Source organism: Neolamprologus brichardi, chromosome 7 (assembly GCF_056152115.1).
Source record: "Neolamprologus brichardi isolate AB-2024 chromosome 7, ASM5615211v1, whole genome shotgun sequence".
Classification (NCBI taxonomy): Eukaryota; Metazoa; Chordata; class Actinopteri; order Cichliformes; family Cichlidae; genus Neolamprologus; species Neolamprologus brichardi.
Genome location: NC_142110.1, coordinates 11,079,078 through 11,106,438, shown reverse-complemented (window position 1 = coordinate 11,106,438; position 27,361 = coordinate 11,079,078). Strand labels below are relative to the sequence as shown.

At 40.7% G+C, this 27,361-nt stretch overlaps 1 protein-coding gene across 1 annotated transcript; it reads right to left on the bottom strand.

Annotated features, from left to right (window-relative positions):
* Nucleotides 1-25,989, bottom strand: kcp (kielin cysteine rich BMP regulator). Its single transcript, XM_087843089.1, has 50 exons — nucleotides 25,866-25,989; nucleotides 24,650-25,164; nucleotides 24,255-24,324; nucleotides 23,411-23,682; nucleotides 23,241-23,304; nucleotides 19,454-19,527; nucleotides 19,240-19,329; nucleotides 19,026-19,115; nucleotides 18,820-18,909; nucleotides 17,937-18,026; nucleotides 17,720-17,806; nucleotides 17,519-17,594; nucleotides 16,815-16,897; nucleotides 16,640-16,733; nucleotides 16,477-16,556; nucleotides 16,312-16,397; nucleotides 16,113-16,203; nucleotides 15,902-15,995; nucleotides 15,730-15,815; nucleotides 15,472-15,565; nucleotides 15,240-15,389; nucleotides 14,789-14,895; nucleotides 14,612-14,705; nucleotides 14,347-14,520; nucleotides 14,173-14,255; nucleotides 13,995-14,088; nucleotides 12,326-12,508; nucleotides 12,047-12,217; nucleotides 11,774-11,947; nucleotides 11,600-11,682; nucleotides 11,438-11,528; nucleotides 11,281-11,363; nucleotides 11,011-11,184; nucleotides 9,654-9,912; nucleotides 6,808-6,890; nucleotides 6,615-6,708; nucleotides 6,372-6,545; nucleotides 6,152-6,234; nucleotides 5,111-5,231; nucleotides 4,940-5,022; nucleotides 4,714-4,813; nucleotides 4,533-4,621; nucleotides 3,789-3,891; nucleotides 3,526-3,668; nucleotides 3,094-3,266; nucleotides 2,210-2,321; nucleotides 2,022-2,123; nucleotides 1,761-1,925; nucleotides 1,360-1,660; nucleotides 1-587 (listed from the first exon to the last, which is right to left on the bottom strand). The coding sequence occupies exons 1-50, from the start codon at nucleotides 25,954-25,956 to the stop codon at nucleotides 349-351; spliced, it is 6,402 nt and encodes a 2,133-aa protein (XP_087699215.1). The 5' UTR covers nucleotides 25,957-25,989; the 3' UTR covers nucleotides 1-348.
* Nucleotides 25,990-27,361: the final 1,372 nt, after the last annotated feature.

Here is a 27,361-nt window from a genome sequence, read left to right as displayed (position 1 = left end):
TTTTATTTATAAAATGGAGAAAGAAAAGATTACCTGAGATTATGTGGCTTCCTGTATGCACAGTCAGACATTGCACAGTGCTAAAAATGTAACCTGCATGATAAACAACTTTAAATAATTGCTAATACTGTTAAAGTAAATGTGTGAAACAAACTAGGTATGGAATTAAATGACAAATCTTTAAGTAGTATAAATATTCAGTGTTACAATGTTTATAAAAACCAACAAACACAGTATGTGGAGTCCAGAGGTCATGGAGGTTCATCTGGAAATCTTTCCATTGTATACAGTAACATGGGGCTGATGCAGTGACAGTGCATGTGTGTGAAATTATAAGTGAGTGTCCACTTATTCAGTAACTGTAGCGTTTGAGGAGCTGCCATGAATGATCTTTGGACACTTTTCTCGTGGTATGCAGTAGTTGTTGTGTAGGACCAGACCAGCAGGACACTGACATCCTGGAACACAGGGCTTGAAACAGTGGCTTTCTATCACTCCCAGAGGTACATCGACATTAAAGCAGGTTACAGGACAAGGGGGGCCGCACTCATCAAACACAAAGCCCCTCTCCACAGGGCAGCCCACAGCTGTGGAAGACAGGAGCAAAGAAAACACTGTGAGCACTACAGCTTCAAGCATATGTCTTATTTTGACCTTTACTGATCCTCAGCAGAAATTTCCGGGTGGCTGACAGCAGTGAGGCCAATGGCTGTTTATTTTTAATTCAGAATGAATCATATTGAATTACTTCCTTATAACATTAAGCAGTTTATGTCATGGAACGCCGTGTGGCAGGCAGACTGTGGACCCAGAGGCAGGACACAGGAAGAGAAATAAACTCAAAAACTCAGCTTTGCTTGCTGGCAAATTACAGAAATTACACAAACCAAACCGAAAAATAGGACTCTAGGAGAACACACGGACAAGAGAGCGCACAGCAAAAGGGAGGACGTGACAAAGAACACAAGCAAAATAGCCAAGAGGAGATTAGAGCAAATGAGATGAGAGACTATCAAAATAAAACAGGAAGTAGCAGAACATGAGAACAAAAACACAGACCTGAAACAAAGACAGAAAAGGAAACAAACACAAAGAAGAAAACACCAAGGACAAAACACAGGGATGAGGTTAGGACACACATGGGAACATTAAGAAGACAGGAATACACAGAAACTCAGGATATAAAATATAAACTGAAACCAACTGAAAACTAGACAAGACCCAAAATTTAAAAAGCTGGGCCCGTGCCAGTTTAAAGTTGGTTATGAAGCTGACAGCTGGTTGCCGGCATGCACGCTCGAGGTGAAATGATAATATACATCCTAGAGTATATTTGCCACTTTCTGGTGATTTACTCACCACACAGAGACGCGCTCCTCCACTGCACGATGACTCCTGCTGCTCTGCACTGGCTCGCGTAGGCCTCCAACGTGTCACAAAGACAGTCATCAGTATTGGCACCGCAAGCACAGAGGTCGTAAACACAAGCTCCGTACCACTGTTCAGGAGGCACCACGGGATGACAGGGCTTAAAGATGGCAGACTTCAGGATTTTACAGCGAGTGTTGGCCCCCTTCTTGGCCTGGTAGCCTGCATCCTTACAAGGGTCAACATTCTCGCCAGGACGACAGGAGGAGCGGAAATGGGTACCATTTGTGACCTTAAATGACAAAAAGTTATTTCATTTGCATGCGGTCAAAATTAGTGATAAGCTATGTATTTTATAGAGTCTCTGTATTACTGCTGTGTATTTATTTTACCCTCCAGCTGTTTCCAAATTCAGACTCAGATAGGGTGATTCGTCCATTTGGCGTCCGGAGGTCATCCTGGTAGTAGTTGTTGAAGTTTCCACAAAGACCACAGGTGTGGCCCTTATAGGAGCCTGGCACACTTACTTCTACATGTGAACGAGGACTCCACAGCACCTAAGGTGGGCGAGTGGATGTACCAGTTTGTTACAAAACTGGGAGTGACCAAATTTGTGAGAAGGTAAAGAGACAGAAAAACAAAGAGTACTGCACCTTCAGACCAATGTTAGTGTTGAGCAAAATTGTGTTGGTTTGCCGTTCAATATAGATGTATGGTTCCCTGAGAAATGGCAAAGTTACAGCCTCATCATTCACCTGGATAAAAGAGGAGATGGATGAGTGAATACACTAAGCATACAATTCACTGTGTAAAACCTTTTATGGTCTATTTACATACAAACCTTCACAATCCAGTCCTGCAGTAGCTGCACTGTGACATCACCCAAAAACACAGTAACCTCTTTAATCCAGGACACTCCTTTACGTCCACGATCATCATTTGTAGCATGAACACTGTGAAAACAAAAATGTGCTTTCTTGTTTTGTTACTTGTTACCTTTTAGCACAATTTTGTGCTTTAAATACAATAACAATGCATCTATTTTCTGAAACACCTCCAGTTCCAGCCAGCTAGGATGTCCAAGACTATTTTTTTTTGTGAGGCAATGATAGTAACTGCACCTCTTGGGGAGGTACTGCACATCATTAACCCCAACACAGAACCAGTACTGTTCTGGTTTGTTTGAACAGAAAAAGAATCTCTTTTTATTAGTGCTGTCAAAATTAACGCATTAACGCAAAATAATCCACCATCATGCTTAACGCGTTTATAAATTTTAACTTGATGAAGACATCTGGAGCACACAATGACTCAAAATACCGTATATATATATATATATATATATATATATATATATATATATATATATATATATATATATATATATATTAGCGCCACCGAAAATTAACGAGTTAACGCGAATTAATCCCCATTGCAATTAAAACTCTTAACGCAATTAATGCATCTGGGAGAAGATTGAAGAAGACTATTCAAATTCTATTTGAATTTGAATTTCTTGTTTATTCTACATTTACTTCATTATATTGCATAAATGTCAGTTAGAAGCTTAAATATAAAGTTGAAAAAAATCAAGTTATCAGGATCAAGTAATTGCGATTAATTACAGATAATTGTGAGATTAATTTGTTAATTTTTTTTAATCTATTGACAGCACTACTTTTTATACAATTAATTATTATAGCTATTGTTTGGGATGAATTTCACCTGAAATCCCCACTCTCACAATCCTGTGTCAGGACATATGTGCACGTTCCCTGGAAGTGCAGCATGCGGCCATCGAAGGTCCGGTAATGAGGATCACCAAAGGCACTGCAAGTAGCTGGACGAGGAAGGCAATGAGGACAACACAAACCTGGGATAACTGCAGGCATCTCATCCTGGCAGTAAAACACACAAACAGACTGTGTTAACACTGGCTGTGTGAGAATATGATGAACCTAAAATGATTTAAAAAACAAAAAGTCTGCAGTGACAAAATGTGCTCTGTGAAAATAGCCAGCGTGTGAACACAGATGAGAAACGTCAGATAATTACTGATTCTCTGCAAATTGATGGGTGAGCATCATGGGAACATTTCAGATAATCACGAAACGCCATTAAAAATTTTTTGTGTGTGTGTTTTTCAATAACACTCACATTTGCACAGGTGAGGGGAGGGCAGCGTTCACTGCGACAGTGTACGTCTCCAGACAAACATGTACAGCTGGTGCATTCATCCACCTCCCAGTGTTCATTGGAGTGAAACACTGTCCCCTGGTACAAACACGACACCTCCGAGTCTACAACACATATGCATAAGTTTAATCTTTGTAAAGAATTATCCTCATCCATCAGTCACATCATTCCAGTGTCGAATACCCAGAGGTGAAAAGCCAGCAGCTATTTTTATTTTGTGATACCTTGACATTCATAGCAGCATCTCCCAGGAAGTTTCACTTGCGTTTGTCCTTCCAGACAAATGGCAGGTAAACACTCTTCAATGCTGCACTCAATGTAGCCCAACTGAGGATGCAACCACAAACAGACTTCTGAAGAAAATAATCTCAGTAAATAAAAAAAGGTCTATTTTAGAAATGCTATTTTTTAAATATAACATTAGTGGCAACGTGCTGGTGGCCTTTCTGTGTGGAGTTAGCATGTTCTCTGCGTGGGTTCTCTCTGTATTCTCTAGTTTTCTCCCACAGTCCAAAGACATGCATGGGTTTAGGTTAAGTGTTGATTTTAACCATTGTGATTGGAGATCTTTCCAGAATACCCTGCCTCTCGCCCTATGTCAACTGGGATAGGCTCCAACACTCCCAAGACCCTGAATTGGATAGGGGATAAGTTGGATCAGATGTATGTATGTGTGAATGGAGAATCATATTAATATTATGTCTTCAGTTAGGTGAAATTTAAGTGTTTTCCTTAGCTTAACGATCAAAATCAACCCCTCAGTATTTGCAGCTGGAGTGCGCTGGACCCTTCTTTTTGTGTCTTTTAAGTCATTCCTCAAAAACTAAACCCTTCCACCTGTATTTCTGTACCACATTATTTTTTAGCATGTATGTATATATATATATATATATATATATGCCACATTTCAATGCTATGTCATTACTTTAAGTTCTTTATGATGGGTGTCTAGATTTCTGTTGACTTACAAAACAGGTGCATGTGACACAGTCATCTTTGCTGTCCTTCCAGCTGGTGCCGTTCACAACACGCCTGTTCTGATCCTCAATTACACAATCTGTGAGGAACAGAGGAGAGCCAACGTATACAGAGATGTATTAATACCAAGAATCTAAATGTTAAGACTGCTGCTGTTCTATCACATTATACCTTTACACACTGGGCAGCATGAGTCTGGAGGGGTGAACTGCTCATTTAGAGGACAGGTGAGTAGTGGGCAGACTTTGTGTAAGCAAGTCCATGTCAGGTCCTGTATGGGAGATCACCCAAAGACAGCATCACCCCATAATGAAACTCTGTAGTTGCTGAAATATCCTAACTGTAAATATTTTATTCCATATCTGTGAGGTATCACACCAAAGTGTTGTTGTTTTACCTTACACTGGCAGGTAAAACATGGGTCATCTGTTGCCAACACCTCATTACCAATCAGTGCAGTGGTACAATTACTGAGAGGCTCTAAACATAGACACAGATGTTAGAGAGCTCAGCAATACTGCAGAGATAATACACATATAATTTATTTATTCATTTGTTTGCTACTAACGTGCACAGACAGGACAGCAGGAGTCTGGTCCAGAGAACAAGATGTTGCTCTTAGGACAGTCAACCAGACTGGGACACTGCTTTCGGTAACACTTCAGGTGCTGTTCTCCATCCGGCATCACCTGAGAAACACACAAAATGTCAAGAAACTGCTTCAGATTTTACTATTAAAGCTTCTATCACTCCATTTATCCATCTATCTATATTTATTTAATGATGAAATCTCACTGAAATCAAATATCTTCCAAAGAGAAATCCTTGCATTATTTTTACGTTATTTCTGTCTTCCTGTTTTTACTGCTTCAAGCTATTTTGCTACAGTAAGTAGAACTGAAGCTTAACTGACTTTTAAAACATCATTCATCACTTTGACTTTAAATACTAAACCCTGGACTGATCACACATTGTGTGACACAAATAGGGTGTGGGAGGCAGACTGAACAAATTCCATAAAGCAAAGTAACAAAAACTAAAGGCACTTAGCAGAAAAAAACGGGAAACACAACTGGAAGTATAACAGACGGCACAACAGAAAAGATAGGATTTATACATAAAGATAACTGGCTAAGTGGGGACAGGAAGGGAATGAGAAACAGCTAAACATAATCAAGGTAATTAGCAAACAGGAAGCAAACCCAAGACAACACACCAAAGAGATGCTAACTGACAAAGTGAAACAGGAAACCTAGAAGATAACTAAGCACAGAGACACACAAAGACAGGAAAACTGGGAAACAGTATTGAAAAAGCATTCCACAACACAAGGATCAGATCTGAGAACTGTAAAAACGTTTATTCTAAGGTTGTCACATGATATTTTCATACCATTTTTATAACACACATGAGATAATATCTTATCATTTGTGTCAGTACAGTAATGGCATATCTAGAATCTCACTATCAATCTGAGTAATGAAACTGTAAGACTGTGAATTCCCTGTTTTAAACACAGATTTAGTATAGCCAATAAGTTATAAGAAAAAAATAACCTAAACCAAAATTTCATGATCCAATACAGAGATGATTTTTATTTGTTTCATACCTCACATGTGCAGATCTGACAGGGGTCATTGGCTGGATGGAAACTGTCCCCTGGTCCATATACTTTGCTCTCAAATACACAGTCTGCTCAAAAAATAATGACAGATTGTGACAATAAAAGAATATGAACACATATATTTTATATTAAATGTATGGCTTTCACTACTGGGAGAGACTCCAGAGAAACAGAACCTAAGAAAATGTAAGGCGAATATGCTTACCAGCACACATTGGGCAGCACTCCCCAGGCACACTGATGAAGTTAACACATGGAGACAGACAGTGTACTTCAGAGCAGGTGGTCACACCATCCATGCACATACATGTCATACATGGAGTTGAGTCTGCAAACCAGCTGCTGCCCTCTGTATGCTCCTCTCCCGCATAAACACAACCTGAGAAGGAAAAGTGAGTCACTGACAAACTATTCCTCCTGTGATCAGAGCTTCCATTAGTTTATTTACCTCTACAATGAGGACAGCAGGCTCCTGGATCAGTCACCTGATGCACACAAGTAAGCTTAGGACACTCAGGAACTGCACAATGCACCTCACCTGCCTGTGAGAATATCACAGATCAGCACTTCAATACAAGAAAGGTGGGAAATATACAGAAGAATAAAATCTATATCTGCAAACAAGATTTATAAAGTCAGACCTTACAGATGCAGGTGGAGCAGTGGTTTGAACTCAGGGTCCACGTCTGCCCATCACTGAACTCCTGTCCATTCAGCATACATACTGAGTCACATGACCAAGAGTAGCAGAGAAAGAAAATGTTGGAGAAGTCAGTCAGAGTCATTTCCTCCCAGAGCTTGTTCTAATGTTGTGTATATTACAGTAGTGCAGGCCTGGGAAGGTAAGCCGACAAAAATATGGCATTAAGACTGATGAACAAGTGACTGTGAGTGGGCTATGCTTTAAACATAAATGTTAAAAACGGACAAAAAGGTAGTAGATTGAGTGTGGAAAAAAAAATGTGTAAAGTTGTAGTGTAGGATATATTATTAGTTCTGTCAGAATTACTCATATTACTTCTCTCTCAACTACAGTAATTTAAAATTGGACACAAGGTTTTTGAGCCTCCCCATCATTCCACATGAAAAGGGTAAAGGCAGGGAGAGTACGATCAGGAGTCCTGACAGAACAGAGCAGGTTATCGGTGACAATGAGCATTGAATTAAGTCGGAAGTAGCATTAAAAGCACAAAATGGAAAATGTGGGTGTGTAAAGGAGCTTGTGGGGTAACAGTAGCTGTTGCAGGCTGAAGCAGCTTAAGTAGCACATCCCATATGAGATATGGCCAATAGAATGCACAGAAGGGTATCAGCTGAGCCTTCACCTGATGTTGGCTGTAATTGAAATCATCCGGGTTTGTGAAATTATACTGCAGGCAAAGCCATCGTTGGGACGAAAACACACACACTGCAGCTGCCAGGGAATGGTGCAAGGTGGTGATATGTGCTGGATGATGGTCATGACCTCCTTCTTCATTGACCAGTAGAAGGTCATACAGTACACCTGGAACTTCCTCTGTTAGGCATCTATATTTTCAGCTTGTTCTTCAGCCACATGTAGGCTTTGAGTCTTGCACCACATTTTTCACTGTCTGCATTGCCTTATATTGTGGTACCAATAGTGATGAGTAAGTAGAGCCCATGTGCTGAAGAGACCTCCTGTTAATCTCACTGATTGATGTTTGGTTCCCACATTTTTTTAATGAATTTTTTTCGCTTTCAACCCCACACTCATTCTCAGCGTTCTTAACGCTGGGGCTTTGGCCCCACTAACTTCTCCTAAAGGCTCCTTTCATCCCAGCAGAATCACATTAATATGTTCTTTGGTTTTTCTTGTAGAACTTTGAAGGGGGGAAAAGAAAACATCAAACGACATTTCACAAAAGAAACAGACAAGTTCTGACAAACAAAAGAAAACATGCAATGACGTCACAACAAAGAAAAACACAAATTGTTATGATGTTTTCCCAATAATCTCTAACTACTTCTTCTTCGTTCACCTGCTGTCATTATGGGTCACCACAGCGGTTTATCAGCCTCTATTTCACCCTATCCCCAGCATCTTTTTCTGCCACGCCAACTCTCGGCATGTCCTCGTTCACTACATGAATCTTCTCTGTGGCCTTCCTGTTTTCCTGGCGGCCTGGCAGCTCCATCCTAAACATCCTTTGCCAAACATACACACCATCCCTCCTCTGCACATGTCCAAATCATCTCAGCCTTGCCTCTCTAACCTTTCCAAAGTGTTCAACCTCAGCTGAGCCTCTAATATATTCATCTCATATCCTGTCAATTCTGGTCACTCCTAATCAGAATCTTAGCATCTTAACTCCTTAACTGCCACCTTGAACTCCGTCTCTTGTCTTTTTTTCGTTTTTTTAATAGTGCCACTGACTCTAAACCACTTTCACTATAGATCACAATATTGTCTAGAAATATAAAGTCCACAGAGACTCCAGTCTGTCTTCATCTGTCAGACTGTCCATCAGCATTGCAAACGAGAATTGGCTCAAAGCACATTCCTGATGTACTCCTACTCCCACTATGAACCCATATATCATTTCATTTTTCTTAGTTTCTTTTTTCTTTTCAAATTTTTAAAACTCTCAGATGCATTTAAAAAAAATTTTTTTCTGTTCTTCAGTCCTCTGGTAACTAAAATGTCAAAACCTTAAGCAATTTAGTCAAATCCTAAGGCCATGCAGTTCCACAGACCTTGGACAGCACACAGGAACATTAACTGTGTTTTCAAAAGGATCACTGACCACTTAGTAACAGTCTCCAACTAAACGTATTACCAAATGGATCACGGGACCAAACTGTGGAAAGTTTGCTGTGGTGGTATGTTTATTGAGTATTCTGGTACCAATTCAGAGAGTGGGTCTGGGAAGGTAATCCAACCCTGACCCACTGACAAAACACAACATTTATACTGGTGAACAAGAGTATTGGCTGGGTATGGTTTACATGCAAGTGTTAAACAGTGACAAAACATATAAGGTGGAGGGTCTGGAAGACAACAACTGGGTGACAAGATCAAGGACTAAACAAAGACTTATTATGACAAATAAAGTGGTGATAGGGTCAAGGGGTCTGGGTAGACAACTGACTTCTTGTTACAGCAGTTGTAACCAGCAACAAAATGATAAAAGTCAGAGATTCAGCGTCTCAAGTTAGTGAGTGTCTTAATAGTCTTTGTCCAAAGGAAGCAGATTTCCAAATTAGTCCATAAAAGGTGAAAATAACATGTTCCAAGTTGTTGAGATGTGTAATTTTTGTGATCAGGTGCTTGGATTCAAAATGGGATTTATACTCTTTGTACTTCTGTGACATTTCTGTTTAACAGTGTGAAAACAGTAAAGATTACATACTAATGCAGGTTAATTTTCTGTGAAGCCCTTGTTATATTTAAAAAGTGAATACATACGGGATCCTAGCTTTCTTTATAATGAATTGTTGGCTGTGTGTTTATAATTTCAGGATGTACCTGAGCATGGCTCTGATATGGAAACGTGTTGAGCGCAGGGTGCTTGTTGGCAGCCGTCGGACACACATTCAACAGTGCCCGCGACACAGGTGCAGCTCTGGCATTGGTTTGATGGGGGCCTGAAGCTTTCGCCGTTAGAATAAACAGCATCCTCATAGAGACAGCAGTCACAGACGGGGCAGCATTCCCCAGGACGCGTCACTGGATTGCTACAGGTAATGCTTGGACAAGATTCCTGCTCACATACCACACCACCATTCTACACAACACACATACAAACACACACAAAAAAGCAAGTGCAAATTAATGCCTGGTAAAAAGTCACTTCTAATATGCAGAGTTATTACAGTTTTAAATGAGTTTTTAATTTTGTCAAATGCACACCTTTTGACTTTTTGTTTTTACTTCAGTTTTAATTCAGTTTTTTGTTTCGGTTTAGTTTTTATTGTTTGAAAATATTTAGTTTTAGTTACGTTTTTATTAGTTTCAGTGTTAGATTTAGTCTTTTTGAATTGTGGATAGATACATATGTTAGAGACAAGACTTAGTAACGTCAGCAGAGGTTTTACAATAAAAACACATAACCTTTTGAAAGCACTTAAACCAAAGTCTTTTTTAGATATAATAAAATAAATATATATTAAAAATAAAATATCTATCAAAGCCACATGAGGGAAACTGTAATAATATTTTTTTAAACAAACTAACAAATATTAAAACAACAGGGGGTGAAAACATTTCCTGGCAGTTTTTCGAAATAAAAGAAAAATTCACCAAATTGTAATGTGCTGATGGGGTTAGGGTTGTGCTATTAAACAAATTGTTAGCTAAATGTATCTTCCTTAAGTAACATATACTGTTTAAATGGTTTACACGTGGCTACAAAACATTTGTAGCTTGCTTCTTTTAAGTCCTCAAATGTTTCTTTACAGGAATAATATTTCAATATTATCTGGTGACTCTGGTGACTACAGTGAACTTATTGTCACGCTCAACAAACCAGTTTAAGATGATCTGAGCTTTGTGTGTTATCCTGCTCAATGCAGCAGTATGGTGCACTGTGGTTAGACATGTGATAGACATGGTCAGAAACAGTACTCGGGTTGGTTGTGGCATTTGAACAATGCTCAGTTGGTACTAGGAAATCATTTGCAACTGGTGCATATCAAATAACATCTGCCATCTTCTGTGAAAAAGCAAGCTATAAACTTTCACAGCATACATGATCTGAAATGACAGATATTTGCTGGTCTGGTTCTTAATATAAGCCTGTAATCTCTAAAGTTTCTGATTTCTGATGTTTCTGTGTATACTGAATGTCACAGTTGATAGAGCTGAAAATGATGCATGGCAGTACCTGACAGGAGCAGCGCTGACAGCTATCTGTAGGGTGTGCAAATTGCTCCCCACTCAAACAGTCGCGTCCATAGAAGTTACATCCATCACACACTTCACATGCGCAGCTGTTGAGAGTTGGATGTGGGCATGACACAGCAGGGCATTTTCTTTGCTCACACACTACCTCACCTCTCTAAAAAAAAACAACCAAAACCCAAACAAAAATAAAACATGATGCCATGATGGTGAACTTAATAAGCGGTTTAAATAATGCGTTGCTCTCGCTCACTGAACATCTGCAGTCCTCGCACGCTTTTTCTTGTTCAGGGAGTATCTGTCCATCAGCATAAGTCAGACCTTCAAAACGACAACCTGCATACACAATAAAGCGTCAGTTACCTACTTATTCTGCTTAACATGAGCTGTGATGTGTTGATCGCTGATACCTTCACAGACTGGGCAACCACAAGCATCAGCGACTGGATTAGGACAAAGGGCTTCAGGACACCGCTTCCTCCTACATTGCACCGAGCCTCTCTGTAAGAGAAATAAGCATGACATGGTGTCTAAAGCTAATAGGAATGTCTGTGTGGGTGTGCTGATACTACCTGGCAAATACATTCATAGCAAGGGTTTCCTGGGTCAGGAATGGACTGTCCATTGATGAGGACTGCGCCATTATAGGAACAGCCTGTCAAATAAAGATGTGTTTAGTTGGTCAAATTGTAAAGATTGGGGAAAAATATCAGTGTGGGCACAGTTAGTTTATTAAGCGTTCATACGGTCACATTCTCCACAGCATTGTCTTGGTGGTTTGTAAGGGTGACTGCACTTTTCATCACAGGGTATCCTGGAGCACGTGACATTGCCTCCGTAACAACGACAGACAACACAGGGGTCGCTGCCATCATGAAACTCAGTGCCGTCAAGATATTCTCTACCATTATACATGCAGCCTGCAAGAAGAAATTTACAGTTTGATGCACGCAAAAAAAGATCATTTTTAAATGACTTTAACTGAGGCCAGTGATTGGTGCATTGGCTCAGGTTCTCACCATCACAGGACATGCAGCAATCTCTCTGGACTGGGTGTTTACAGTTGGAGGGAGGACAGCGTTTCCTCTGACACTGGACAGAGCCGTCACGACAAGCACACTCAACACATGGCTCTGATGGGTTATCCCACATCTCCCCATTGACTCGCTGTTGATCTTCATATAAGCAGCCTGAGAAAAAGAGAGAGAGAAAGATAATTGATAATAAAGACGCAATAAACAACTGCGTCAAATATCAGTAGTGCTCTGATCTTTAATTAAGGACATGACAACTTGTACCTTCGCAGCTCCGACAGCAGTCTTGTTGGATGGGGTGAGAACAGTGAGCGAATGGGCAGCGTTTTCGCTTACAGCGAACTGTCCCGTTGGTGCAGGCACATGATCGACAGTCGTTATTGGGGTCACTGAAATGCTCCAAGTGACTGTAAGAGCTTTGTTCATACACACAGTCTGACTGAGGAGCTGAAGAAAAAAAAAAACAAATGTGAAATTATTTACCATAAAAACTTTCAGGAGTCAGCTTCATAGTCGTTGGTATAACTTATATTTTGCCATCACCAAATAATTTTTGTATTTATATTTAAATTATATTATACTATTCTCTCATTATATATGTATGTAAAGCATACAAACACAGCATTTGACCAGTTCCTATTTGCAGTGTAGTCCTAGACTCAGAAACAGCTATTATTCCTCTTCCTCCTCCATCGTCACAGCAGATTGTCTGCCTCCATTTCACCCAATCTCTAGCATCCTCTTCAGTCACACAAACTTTCTCCATGTCCTCCTTCACTACATCCATGACACTCCTCTGTGGTCTTCCACTTTTCCTCCTGCCTGGCAACTCCATATTCAAAACCATTTACCCCGTATATCCACTCTCTTTCCTCTGCACATGTCCAGCCCATTTCAAGTTCGCCACCCTAGCATTGCCTCTAACCTACTCAACCTAAGCTGTTCCTAATAGTTCTAATCCTGTCCACCCTGGTTACTCCCAACAAAAATCATAGCATCTCCACTCTTGGCAGTTTCCCTCACCACCTAAGTTTTAATTTCCCGGTCATCTGCTAATTCTTTCCTACGACCCAGAGCCTGCCTCAACTCCTTCCTGAACTCTGCACTCTTCTTCAACTCCCATTATTTAATCCTTGTCTCTTCCTTCACTTGTTTTCTGTTCTTGACTTCCAAATTCATCCTACAGACTATCTAATGAAGCTGCTCTCCACTTGCAGTCTCCAACCTCTTTCAGATCGCACCCTCTGCACAAGATGTAGTCTGCCTGTGTGCACCTGCCTCCACTCTTTCCTATCTTACCCTATCCTACCCTGTTCTTCTCCCTTCTTGAAATATGCTTTCCCAAAAATTTTCATCCTTTTTGCAAAGCCAACTGCCATCTTTTCTTCCACATTTCTCTGCTTATCACATACCTATCCAGCACCTTATTGCCTCGGTTGTCAATATCTACGTGTCCATCTCTTTGAGATGATCCCTCCTCCATTTGGCTCCTTATTGTCACCATGGTAGAACAGTTTAAATCCACCTCCGATGCTCCTTGCCTTTTGTGCACACAACCTTCCTATCTAGCGTCCTTTTCCTCCATCACATCAGCCAAAGTGTAAACTTTTGAATTGTGGAGTGACGAAGAGTGCTTTTTTCTTGGTTCAAAGTAGATTCGTGAATTTCTTTATTTGAGGGGGGTAACTGTGCTTTGTACTACTTTTTCTAGACATTTTAAGTCTTAAAAAAAGATAAGGAGAATTCTGCAAGAGAAAAAATGGCTTGTATAACAGCGAAAAAAAAGGCTTTTTAAAACTCTATTTTGTGGCATATTTGGCTGGTGAATCTCTCGTGCAATTTTACTGTTGCACTGGAAATTCATTTAGCTAATGCTTTAAAATAACTTTTCAAACAAGCGCCCCAGAAGGACTCTGTTCTTGCATATCCTTACCAGGACACTGGGGACAGCACTCTCCTTGTATCACATGAGGGTTAGAGCAGGTCAGTGGTGGACACCTCTTCATCAGACACTGGACATTTCCATTCTATGACAAACACAAACAGAAATGAAAACCTGCTTTAAGAAGGCAACATGTTATTGAATTAGGTGTTGTACTCATTATTCTTACATTGCAGCTGCATGTCCTGCATGAGTCAGTAGGATGGGGAAATTGTTGTCCATTGGAATGTTCTTTCCCTGCATAGCTGCAGCCTGCAGCAGTAAAACAAGTAATGTTGTAATTATGAGATCCTAATTTCTCAGAGTTGTTTATTTTCCTTACAGCAAATGTAAACTTTCTCACCATTGCAGTTGTTCTGGCAGCACTGCCCAGGCATCGGTGCATTACAGCGAGGCTCAGAACATTGTGCTTGATGGCAGTCAATCCTTCCACTCACACACGTGCACTCCTCACACACACTCACGGGGTTGGGAAAAACATCTCCATTCAAAAACACACGGTTTTCATAGGAGCAGTCTGACAAGAACAAACACACACATTACAGTCACCTCACTCAGAATAGATCACGTTTACCTATGATAAGAATCACAGTCTGAGTTTTAGGTACCTCGACATCTGGGGCAACAGTCTCCAGGTGGGGTGTAGGAGTCCCTGCAGTTAAGCTGAGGACAAGATTGTCTCTCACACTGAACAGTGCCATGCTGAGCATAAGATGAAAGGAGAAGATGTTAGCAGGTGCAAAGATAAAAAGTCATAGGGAATGTGTTTATGAATGGATTCTTACCAGACAAGTGCAGGTGTGGCAAGGTTGGTCAGGGGTCGCGAAACTCTGACCATTGCTATAGACACGTTGGTTATAAGTGCAGCTGTCACAGACTGAACAACAGGAGCCTAAAAAAACGAGACAGAGTATTCAGTTTGTTAAAGTATCTCAAAAAATGTGGAATTCATTTTTTCCACAATTTAATTAAGAAACATAAACGTAATATTTTACACATTAATTTCACAAAGTTCAGCAGACACAACCACACTCATGGGGAAGCCTGCTGACTTGAAAATGTCCACACTCCTCAAGGAGAGTAAGCCTTTGCCGAGTAGGCTGGCTTGACTGATCATAGTTTGATATATAGATGCCTGATTTTCACCAGCCACACGGCCTAATCATCAAAAAAAGACATATTTCAATTAATGTGTAATAAATATAGCATTTATAAGAGTTAGGGTCACAGTCTTACCAGTAATCCTGGTGGGATGCAGACAGTTGTTGGCAGCACACTGTGTGCGTGTGCATAAGGCCTCTCCATTCGCACAGGTGCAGCTGGAACAAGGACCCTCAGGCTGCCAGTTGGACCCCTCATCATATTCCACTCCATCCAGTTCACATGCTGCAATGAGAAAAGAAAGTTTTCATACAGGACACTCACTCGTATGAACCTGCACTCTACATGTGTATGAGTCAGAAGTTACTTTTGCAGACTGGACAACAAAGATGTGGGTGTCTAATCGGATTGGAGCAGCGGACAGGAGGGCACTTTTCTTCGTTGCAAATTACATTTCCACTCTAAAACAGAGAAGCAACAAAAGAAATGTCAAAGATATTAATGGGCATAAAAAGTGCTATGATCTAGAAAAGAAAAATGCATGAAACAAATGATGAATCATGCCTCCTCTTGAGTTTTTGCACTAGACACACACTTTCTTTGGGTGTATATTGCATAAACTTGCCTTACACCTGCACTGCAGGCAGGGTCCACCCCCAGAAGGGCTGAAGATTTCCCCATCAGCATACACCCTCTGTTCATACTCACACTCTGGAGGAACAAACACAAATAGCTGATAGGTTGTTTCTGTGAAAGTTGAACTGTAGCGGGAACTAGATGTATATTTTGACACTGACCATTGCATGTGGCACAACACTCTCCTCTGTGCCTAGCTGGATGAGTGCACTGTGGTGTAGGACATGATGCAGCTACACATGACACTTGACCTGCCTAGCAAAGAAATTGAATATGTATAACTTATTCTTTTAACCTTAGTTGTCACAAATATCATGGCTACTCTGTAAGTTTTGATACATTTTTATTCAGACTTTGTCAGTCTAAACTCACAGAGCAGTAGCATTGGAGGCAGGGGTCTCTCTTTGAGGTGAACCTCTCTCCATTCACATACACTTCAGACTCATATTCACACTGCTCGCATCTACAGGTTCACGTAAACATTGATTAAATATATTTAAAAACAACAAAAAAGGTGAAACTGTACAGGCTTAAATATGATATGGATGATGGTGGTAGGCAGGCTTGTTACCGTGGACAACACTCCCCAGCATGATACACTGGATTGTGACAAGACGGAGCAGGACAGCGAACGCGTGAACACACCATATTTCCATTCTTTGAGAGAAAGAACAAAAAAAATGATCCTCAATTCATTTACATTTAAATCAAATGTAATTGTAACTTATAGACACACCTCACATCTACACTCTTCACAGGGGTCTCCAACAGGGATCACAGCTCCATTAGGGACTTCATGTCCATTCACATCGCAGCCTACAAGACACACAAATAGACACATTGTGCCTCTACAGTCTAACACATATACAAACCTTATTACACAAGGCAATTAAGCCCACCTTCACAGACTGGACAGCAGGTATTTGGAGGAGGAGCAGTAGGGTTTCTACAGGGAGTGTAACACTGCTCCCTCTCACAGCGAACATATCCGTCCTGTGATGAAGAGTGAACAGCATTATTAGAGATGAAGGTGAGCAGATGAAAACCTGAGCATGTAGTTGCTGTCAAACCCACCAAACACTGGCAGATATCACAAGGACTCTCCACCGACCTCCAAGAGTCTCCATTGTTATAATTTACACCAGAATGGGTGCAACCTGTAAACACACATCACATTATTGTACTATTCCTGTGCTTCTAGGTATGAAGATATTAATCTGTACATCTAAACAGGTTTTATCCACCCTAAACCTTTCTGCAAGAAAGATTCTCAGTACAGAGCTAGTTCCTAACAACCCGAAACCAACAAGAAGGTCCATTTGTTTTCATATTTGTTGAGTCCTGTCAATTTTTGTGACATTGACAACTGGAAATTTGAGTATATGTGATTAGGACAGCACATGCTATTTGTTAAAGTAAAAAAGTGGAAGGCAGAATTATTTTGGATAGCTATAAAATGATCAGAATATATGCCAGTGTACGCTTACAAGTTATGCACCATGGGTGATACAGTAAAAAGCATGGATGTGGTGAAGGGGTACATGCAGAAGGTTGGTATGACAGAAGAGGATGCAAGGGATAGGGTGAGATGGAGGGAGATGCTCTGCTGTGGTGACTCCTAAAGGGACCAGCCAAAAGAAAGAAAAAGAAATGATACAATGAATGCCAGACAGAGTTACCAGTGTGCATAAAACGAATTAATGTGTACCTTGCCAAATAGGCAAGTTTAGTTCCTCTCAAATGTATTGTTTAGTATGCTTTATCTTCTCTGTACTTACCTGTGATTTGCTGGGCACAGCCTCCAGGTACATTCCCCTGTGGGCAGTCTTGAGGGGGGCACTCCCTGTTATCCTCCTATTCAAATGAAGAGAAACACAAAATTAGAAAAAAAAGAATGGAAAAAAGGGCCAAAAGACTTCTTCAAGCTTATTTAATATTTTTGATTGTCATATATTATGAAGTAAACATCAAATATTTACATTGCACGTTTGTGTCTGACAGCCAGGTACATTTTCCTGTGCGCAGTCTTGATTAGGGCATGGCTGTTGAGGGCACTGCCTGTTATCCTATTATTAAAAAGGAAGAGAAACAAAAAATTTTTTAAAAAAAGGAATGAAAAATGGGACCAACAGACTTCTTTAAGCTTATTAAATATTTTTGATTGTTGTTTATTATGGAAAAGAATGAAATACTCACATCACATGTTCGTGTCTGACAGTCAGGTACATTTTCCTGTGGGCAGTTTTGAGGAGGGCATGGCTGTTGAGGGCACTGCCTGTTATCCTCCTATTTAAATGAAAAGAAAGTAAAATGAGAGAAAGATCCATCCATCCATTTTTTTCCGCATTATCTCTAAGGGAGAGGCCAGCCACCCTTCAAAAGAAGCTCATTTCTGCCGCTTGTGTCCGTAATCTGTTCCTTCAGTCACTACCCACAGCTCGTGACCATAGGCTAGGGTAGGAATCTCGATCAACCGGTAAATGGAGAGCTTCACGTTTACACTCAGCCCTCTCTTCACCAAGAAAGGACCGGTACAACATCCCCATCACTGTAGCCACAACACCAACCCGTCTGTAGATCTCCCGCTCCCTTCTCTCGTCACTCGTGAACAAGACTTCAAGAAACTCCTCCACTTGGGGCAGGAACTCGTCCCTGACCAGAGTGGGCACTTCACCCTTTTCCAGCTGAGGACCATGGCCTCAGATTTGGAGGTGCTGATTCTCATTTTCATTGCTTCACACTTGACTTAACACACGCTGCGAACCGTTCCGGTGCGAGCTGGAGGCCATCGCCTGATGAAGGCAACAGAACAACATCATCTGCGAAAAGCAGGGATTGGATTCTGAGACCACACAAGTGGCCACCAGACGCTCACCCTCAGGCACCCTCCCTGGGCCAGGCTTCAGGGCGGGGCCCTGGTGACCCTACCCTATGCAGGATGAACTGTTCCCTTGATCGTATACTCACAGGGGTCTTTTATATCGCTCTTTCAAATAATGAACTGAAAGCAGTGCCAGAAAAGTTCTTTAAATTCATTAAATGTTTTTGACTGTCATGTGGTTAATTATTAAATACTCACATTACACGTTCTTGTCTGACAGTCAGGTACATTCTCCTCTCTGCAGTCTTGATTAGGGCATCGCTGTTGAGGACACTGCCTGTTATCCTCCTATTAAAATGAAAAAAAAAAGAAAAAGAAAAAAGGAATGGAAAATAGGAGCAGAAGACTTCTTCAAACTTATTAAACATTTTTCCATTTCTTATGGAAAAATATGAAATACTCACATCACACGTTCGTGTCTGACAGTCAGGTACATTTTCCTGTGGGCAGCGTTGAGGAGGGCACGGCTGTGGAGGGCACTGCCTGTTATCCTCCTATTTAAATGAAGAGAAACAAAAATGAGAGAAAGAATCAACAGAAAACAGTGCGAGAAAGGTTGTTTGAGCTCATCAAATGTGTTTGAAAATCATCTGTTGTGGTTAATTATTAAATACTCACAATACATGTTCTTCTCTGACAGTCAGGTACATTTTCCTGTGGGCAGTTTTGAGGAGCGCATGGCTGTTGAGGGCACTGCCTGTTATCCTCCTATTTAAATGAAGAGAAATAAACACAACATAAGCAATGAACAGGAAACAGGACTAGCAGATTTCTTTAGGCTCATTCATTTTTTTTATTGTTATTTTGTTGCGACTGAATATCAAACACGTACATTACACGCTCTTGTCTGACAGCGATCTTCATTACAGTTGGACCCATTGTGAAAAGGACAATCTGACTGGACCCCTGGAAATCAAACAAAGTCTTTAGATCACAATTTTTTTTCTGCGTCTTTAATTGTAAGTTAGGATTTTATGCAGGCTTGGAGTTTTATTCTGCTTTCTTTCTCTGTGTTTCTCTGTCAAACTTTTTCTCTTTACTCTTTGTTGGATCGATCATCTCTGAGTCTGCCCATGGCTTGCTTCCTGCACCTGCAACTAACTGCCTGCCTCATTAGTGCTGTGTTTTTAACATAGCTAAATACTGTGTTTTTACAAGCAGTAAAGCTTTCATTTCCTATTGAAGTTTACAAGTTGAAATCTTGTTGTAAATAAACCTTGCCAGTTGCTTGACTCTGCTCTTTGGTTGTGTTTATGCTGGAGTGTATACTGTAAGTAAAAAAGTCTAAATGAGGGCATTTTTCTGGTGCCACCCTCTGCCATCTCTGTCTGTCTCTACAGGTTTTCTTTACCTTTTCCCACTGAGTCACTGATGAACATCTGGCTTTGCTCTTTTTCCAGTAATAACAAACAGCATGGTTCTCATGTAATATACATGTGCTTGCCTTTACACACGCATACGCATTTTATGGACTGTAACCATAACCAGAATTGTCTTCATGCTTTCCGATGTTAAGTCAGACAAGTCTATTAACACTGCAGAATATTTACTGTGGGCGAAACAGAATGTTAGTTTTCCGAGGGATTCCCTACCAAACAGATGAAATCACGGTCTTAATAACTTCCTCTATTATGTCTTTGTCCATTTAAAAGATTATGTTTATAGTACAGCAATCACTGAAGAGAAAAGTCACATTTATTATAAGCATTTACATTCCTCGTTGAATATAATTTGCTGACCTTGGGTATTTCAGCCTTTAATCACTGTAATGACTCAAACAATGTGTTTGTGTGCAAGAGAAGGCAATAATCACAGCGCAAACAAGAGGTTAGTAAAGCTGCCTACTGTGCCTAAAGGCATTTCCTTTAGCAAGCCAAGAATGCATTTGCTAAAAGTGTGAGTCCACAAGTGTGTGTAATCATGGTGCCCTTGCAGCTGTCTGCTCTACGTATGTACTAGCAATGAAACAAGTGCCAAAGGTAGGTCAGTGGGGTGTAAGAAAGGGGACAGTGGGCTAAATGTGGGGGAAAATCAAGAGAATACTTAATTAAAGGAATCCTTAATAAGGCTAGTCCAACATCGGCAAAAGCCCCATGTCTTTGTTTCATATGTACATGTATTTTTACACAGTTTCTTCAAATGCACCAAGCAGAACGTGCAGGAACTGCTTAGTTTCAGTGTAACAACACATTACTGACAAATTATTCAGTTAAAAGATTGACATGATAAATATTGTTGTTTGGATAGTTTTTTTGTGATGATGGGACGAAACCATTTGAAATCCTTTTTTCCCAGTATTGTCCTGGTTTTCTCATACCCTTTGGGCGATGATGTGGATCGTTTGTGCCCATGTTCATAAGACAGTGCTTGGTGCCACACAAGCCGTATACACATAATCACTCCCCCCCCCCCCCCCCCCCCCAAAAAAAAAAAAAAAAGTAGAGGATGAGAATGAATCTAATGAATCTAAGTGGTACTGCAGAGATCATTTCTATGTTGTCACTACAAGTGACGCATTATATGGAATTGAGAAGTACAGAGGTGAAAACACATATGCTGTTTTTTATAATTTGCTGAACTTGTCATTTTCTTCTGCTCACATAAGAGATGCCTTGATTTTAAATGTTTACACATGTAATGGAAACCTTGCCTTTGTTTGCTGATACAGCATCCTCCCAACATGCACTATTTCCAACAGGGACCAAATGAGAGGAAATTAGTGCTGTTCCCAGGGGAGAAGAGGAAGACTTCACAGAGTAGGGGCAGCAACTCGTCCCCGGCTCGGGATGGGCATTCTACTTTTTGCTGGCTGAAAACCATGGCCTCCGGTGCTGATTTTCATTCCTGCCGCTTTACATTTGACTGTGAACTGCTCCAGCATGCTGGAGGACATCACCCGATGAAGTCAACAGAACCACATCATCTGCAAATAGCAGAGATGAGATTCTGAGGCTTTCTGCTATCTGGCTACGCCTAGAAATTCTGTCTAAAAATTTAACTAAGAAGTAGTTTGACACAAATCTCAAAAGGCAAAATTTTGGTTTACTATGTAGATACAGACAGAAAATATAAAACACAATAAGATACATAACCTTGAACAGGAAAGGGTGATAAAATCCACTGACTACCATATATGAGACTAAAGTTTTGCATTCTGTAAATAACAAATCAAAAGCCGATGACAATGAAAGAGAATACTTCATATACTATTAGAAACTAAAAGAAAGCTATAGTAATACAAAACCTGACAGAAGGTGGCTTCTAAGCTTGCCTTCATTAGCAATTGTGACCAACCTCAAGCCGTTCTGAAGCTCTGCCATGTAATTCAACATAAGGAAATAGTCAAGTAAGACATATTTGGATGCAAATGATCATTTCCCAAATGTTGCCAAACATAGTTTAAAAGATAAAAGCCATTTTATGAAATCTTGACCTTATTTAACCTTGAAGAAAAGATCAGAGGTAAAAAGTAATGTAAATGGTCTGTATTTGTATAGCGCTTTTACTAGTGCCTAAGGACCCCAAAGCACTTTACACAACCAGTCATCCATCCATTCACACACTGGGGATGGCAAGCTACATTGTAGCCACAGCCACCCTGGGGCGCACTGACAGAGGCGAGGCTGCCGGACACTGGCGCCACTGGGCCCTCTGACCACCACCAGTAGGCAACGGGTGAAGTGTCTTGCCCAAGGACACAACGACCGAGACTGTCCAAGCCGGGGCTCGAACCGGCAACCGTCCAATTACAAGGCAAACTCCCAACTCTTGAGCCACGATTGCGATATTTAAATTCCCCACATGCCCTATTTTATACTTATATGTTGTCAACACAAATAATGACAGTAAGAAAAATACTTTTAAATAGTTCTATGTAGCATTATCATCACTTTGACCTTTGGATTAATCTATTGATCTTGAAGATAAGGTCAGAGGTCAAATATGACATATTTTAAATCTTTATATGATACTTTCTCTACATTGACAATACACACCACACTTAAGAATTATAGTTTCTAATTTATTAGGCTTTTTGTCAGTTTTTCACCAATAAAGTTCACCTTCAAGACCTCAGTGGATCTAAGACAAATTTTAAAGGATTGTTAACATCACCCCACGCTGGACTTTTACAAAGTTTTATCAGCGATCATTCAAAACCTTATGAGATTTTATATTTACAGACAGAATAACAGACATACACAGAGGAGGAAGGAGGAATTCTCTTAGGGAATCTCTGAGAAACACAAATTTAATGCCAATCTTTTCATGTATAATTTTGTCAGTAGCATTGTTGAAAGGCCCTGAATACATTTTCACCACACAGATGTTGGACTGCAGTGTTCTTCATAAACATTTTATGAAGCTAGTTTAGTTGACTTCAGTGTGGGTCAAAAATACCTGCCTGTTCTGTTTGTGTCCCCCAGGAGAAACAAAAGCTGTGATAGCCATCAGTAAAGAGCTACTAAGTATGTGTAATATTGTTGCTGACAGGAGACACAAAGACATATTTACATTTTCTCTGTATCTTCATGAATACAACAAATTTAAAATTTGAAAAAACAAAACAATAACATAAAACACCCGTGACAGATCTCACAAACAGACAGAAGCTTAGTCACCTTCTCTGCAATGGTCCTTCAGACACAACTCCAGGAATTTTACACGATTTTGTAGGTTTTCGTTCTGTTATAAAACAAACACACAAACAAAAAAAATCTCAGTGTACCCTGCAATCATGTTTCATTACATCATTTTTCGTGAAAGCTCATACACTAAGTGTGATCTTTACCTGCTCTCTTACGATGTCCAACTCACGAGTCAGCTTTGTCATCTGTCTCTCCAGCTTCCTCAGTCTCTCATCTTTCTGTTCCTGAGAAGCAGAATTATCACCTCGAGGAGGCTCGGCTCCCTGCATCTGATCACTCTGGATCTCCTGAGGATGATAGCTGGTTTGGTCCTGTGATCTGTGGTTTGTTTGAAGTTTACTGGGTAAATCATTGTGAGGTTTGCTGGAGTCAGTCTGGGAATCTGGGTCATGTGCATCTGGAGGAAATAGATGATCTAAAATAAGAATCAGTCAAATGGTGGAATTCCTCAGAAGTGAATTATACTACATTTTTGACTCATAAATTCTGACCAAATGGCAGCCCCCACGTATGCCGTCATACATTATATGGTCAAAAGTACTGGGCCACCTACACATTAAGCTTACAGGCGGTGCTCAGCCATGCAAACATCTGCCATGAAACCCAGGGTCCACAGTGTTTGCGCTCAGAAGATGTTTGAAACTCTGCAGAGAGTTGGTGACTTTGACACATCATCAACCCCGTGGCTGAGTTGTTCGCAATAATGGGAAGTTAGTCAGTACATAGACCCCGTCACCGGGAACATCAAATCATCTGCTAAAAACCTTGGTAGGCCTCACTCCACCACTGGCTGTGAGAGTTTCACATACTCTGGCTTCATATATTCACATATTTCTCAGGGCTACTGGGTAACTGGTGATCGGCGTGATTGTGAATGGCTGTCTGTTTCTATACATTATGTCTTCAATCGACAGGTGACCGTTCCAGGATGTACCCCCGCCTTCCTATAAAAACTGTGACGGACGGAGAGATGGAACCCGCTCTTACCTGTAAGATTGCAGCTCCATGGGCGTCTTGGATATGCTTTCAGTGAAATTTCTGCTGCCTTCAAATATCCCTGCATTTGAAAAAATACAGTCAGTACATAAAATATATGATGTATCTGTTACGTAGAATAATGGTATCTATTATGGATATACTGCATATACTTGGATATACTATCTGATGTTTTATTTGTAATTATGCACATGGTAAATCTAAGCTGACTTTATTTCCTGGTAGTATTTTCAGCAAAAGACAGTCTCCTTCGATTACAAGGTTTATAGGACAATACCTAGTGTTGTGTAAAATACTAACAGAGTACTGTAAATAAAAAAGTTCAGATGATGTCTCTCTATGTTCTCTGTGTGGAAGCAGATATGCAGTAAGCAAAGGAAACTCACACTAAATTTACTGCTTCTCTTCCCTAATGTGCTGCCAAGAGTGATGAGAACATCTTGAGGCAGTTCTAGGTTGATCCTGTTCTCATTTTCTATCGGAAAAACTGCAGCTTCTTGACAGTCCACAAAAAATACCAGTCTGTCAGGTTCCAGGCTCACAGCCAGATGACCCCACTGTTCACTTGCAAAAGGGTTTGTGTCCAGAAGGTTAATGCTGGCAAAGTCGTGCGCTCTTCCTTCAACCTGGTAGTCCACACGCACGGTGTTATTGACAGTGGAAGAGATGATCTGGAGAATAGGCGAAGATGCAGACGAAAGAGAAAAGATGGTGGCAGTGGATCGAGGCGCCTGGCGCCCCACCACATGAACACCCATGCTACCCTGAAGGTTGGAGTACAGGAAGTGAGAATATTCTGCGGAAAGTGTCAGGTGGGGTGCTCTGTTACGTAGTTTGTAGATCATGCCGCTGCTCGCACTTTTTCGGTGAGGTAGGTTTAGTGCTTCCACAAGATCAATTACTATAAAAGAAATAAGAGACACTGTCACATTCACATCCATATGACATGAGTTCTGGAGTAGAGCACTGTGATTTCTGGGTTATGATGATTGTGAAGCTTTGTGTGAGAGATCTACTGGTCAGTGACCTCAGTGACCTGAAACTAAGATCACCCTTATCTCATCTGTCTGCAATTTCAACTGATGACTCTCTTTAAATCTGATATCTGGTGCTTCAGGACCAGATAGAAATGGAACATGACAATAAAAGCTTGTTTTGCTGTTCGTAGATGTAGATGTATTTATATTATGTTGAAGTATTGTGAAGTAGATGGACATGCATACAAGGTGAAAAGCAATCGCTGCTAGACGCACATTGTCCTTTTCAAATGTCAGATTTTGAACGTTTTTTAAAACTAAAACTATAGTTTATTTGAAAATTAACATTTAATATAAACACATGTGGGACTGGGCAAGAATGCACATTAAAAATCATTAATTACATGTCAGCTTTTGTATTGTGATTTTTTAAAGACATTACTATCAAGCTTAAGTATTTAAATACCAGGGTTTACTAAAACAAAAAACAACTCCCTACATACCATTCATAGCTCCACTGACTGTGAACAGATTAATTCACACTTAAAGTTATAATTTAAGAAAGTTCGATCAAAACAGTAAAATAAACAATCGATGACCCCTGTGACCCTGTGTGTTAACTTACCATTCTCGTTATCTGCAGACTGTCCGTGCAAGAAGAACACGAAGAGCAAATGTATCTCCAGCAGCACAACCGCTCTGAGTTTCATCTCCATTCTCCTCAGCCAAAAGAAAAAAAAAGCTCAAAATCAAAATACTTTACACAAATATAACAGCATTTATCGTCCCTTTAGCCATGGATCGTTGAGTTTAACGTTCAGTGTGTCACTGCTCCTCGTCAAGCAGACCTCTCCAAAAAGCTCTCAGGGGAAACGTGAAACATCTGGATCTAGTGTTGCCAGATATTGCAGATGGTTTCCAGCCCAAAAGTTATTCAAAACTCTTCAAAATATATAGATTCTATAGCCGAGTTTACGCTCCACTGTGCTGCTTAGCGTCGAAGAGGAATGAACACAGGCACGGCAGATACACATACTCACACATACAGAGACACACAAATGTGTGCGTGCGTGCGTGCGTGAGAGAGAGAGAGAGAGAGAGAGAGAGAGAGATTATTGCCAGAGTTCTGGACCACAGTTCCCGCCTATCACTTGAAAGCAACCCAAACAGCAACCCGTGTACATCATCAGTGCTGCACTCAGTGCATACGTACACTACGTATAGGAGTCCGTGCGCTTTATTCACCGTAAGCACCTTAACTGTAGGTAGGTCCCACTGCACCGTTGTGCGTGTGTGAGCGCGTGTGTGTTTGTACTCATGGTACTTGTTTCGAATTAACCCATAACATTTACATGTAAGAAACAACCGCCAAAAATGATCCCAAACACCCGAATTGTTGTTGTATCGTAATTTTAACCCGCACGATTAATCTTTAAAACCGCTTAACCGGGCGGAAACCCACCAGATCTTACAGCACTGCTGAGTCTCTCCTCTGCTGACACCGTCTTACATTCCCCCTTGGGCAGTGATTAAAAGGCAGTAGTGAAATTCTGTTCATTCACAACTTTTGTCAAGATATCACATGTTTTACATGAGAGGGGTCGAGGCCGCAGATATTCACGTAAGAGAAATGTTCAGGTGTGCAGAGTTCATCTAGTTTCTAGTACCAAAAAGACATCCGTGACGGCCTTTTCTTGTCTTGTTTTCCTTGTTTTTTCCTCGAAAAAACATCTCCACCCAGTGGAAACCCCTGTTTCTGGTAATCAGCTAAAACCTGGTATGGAGACTGGAAGGGAGCCATGCTGAAGCATCCCAAAATGTTTGTTTGTGTGTGTGTGTGTGTGTGTGTGTGTGTGTGTGTGTGTGTGTGTGTGTGTGTGTGTGTGTGTGTGTGTGTGTGAGAGAGAGAGAGAGAGAGAGTAAATGTGAGTGTTAATGTAAAATGTAACCCCAGTTTGCATCCCACTGTGCCTATCCACCCACCCTCTGTCCCAGGAATCTATTTCCCTCACGTTGCTGACATGTCCATCACTGCAATGACTCTTATTTTAGATTCTTTCCCATACAAATCTCATAATTCTTCGCTGTGAAACTTACAGGACAAATAAGACATGCTGTTTT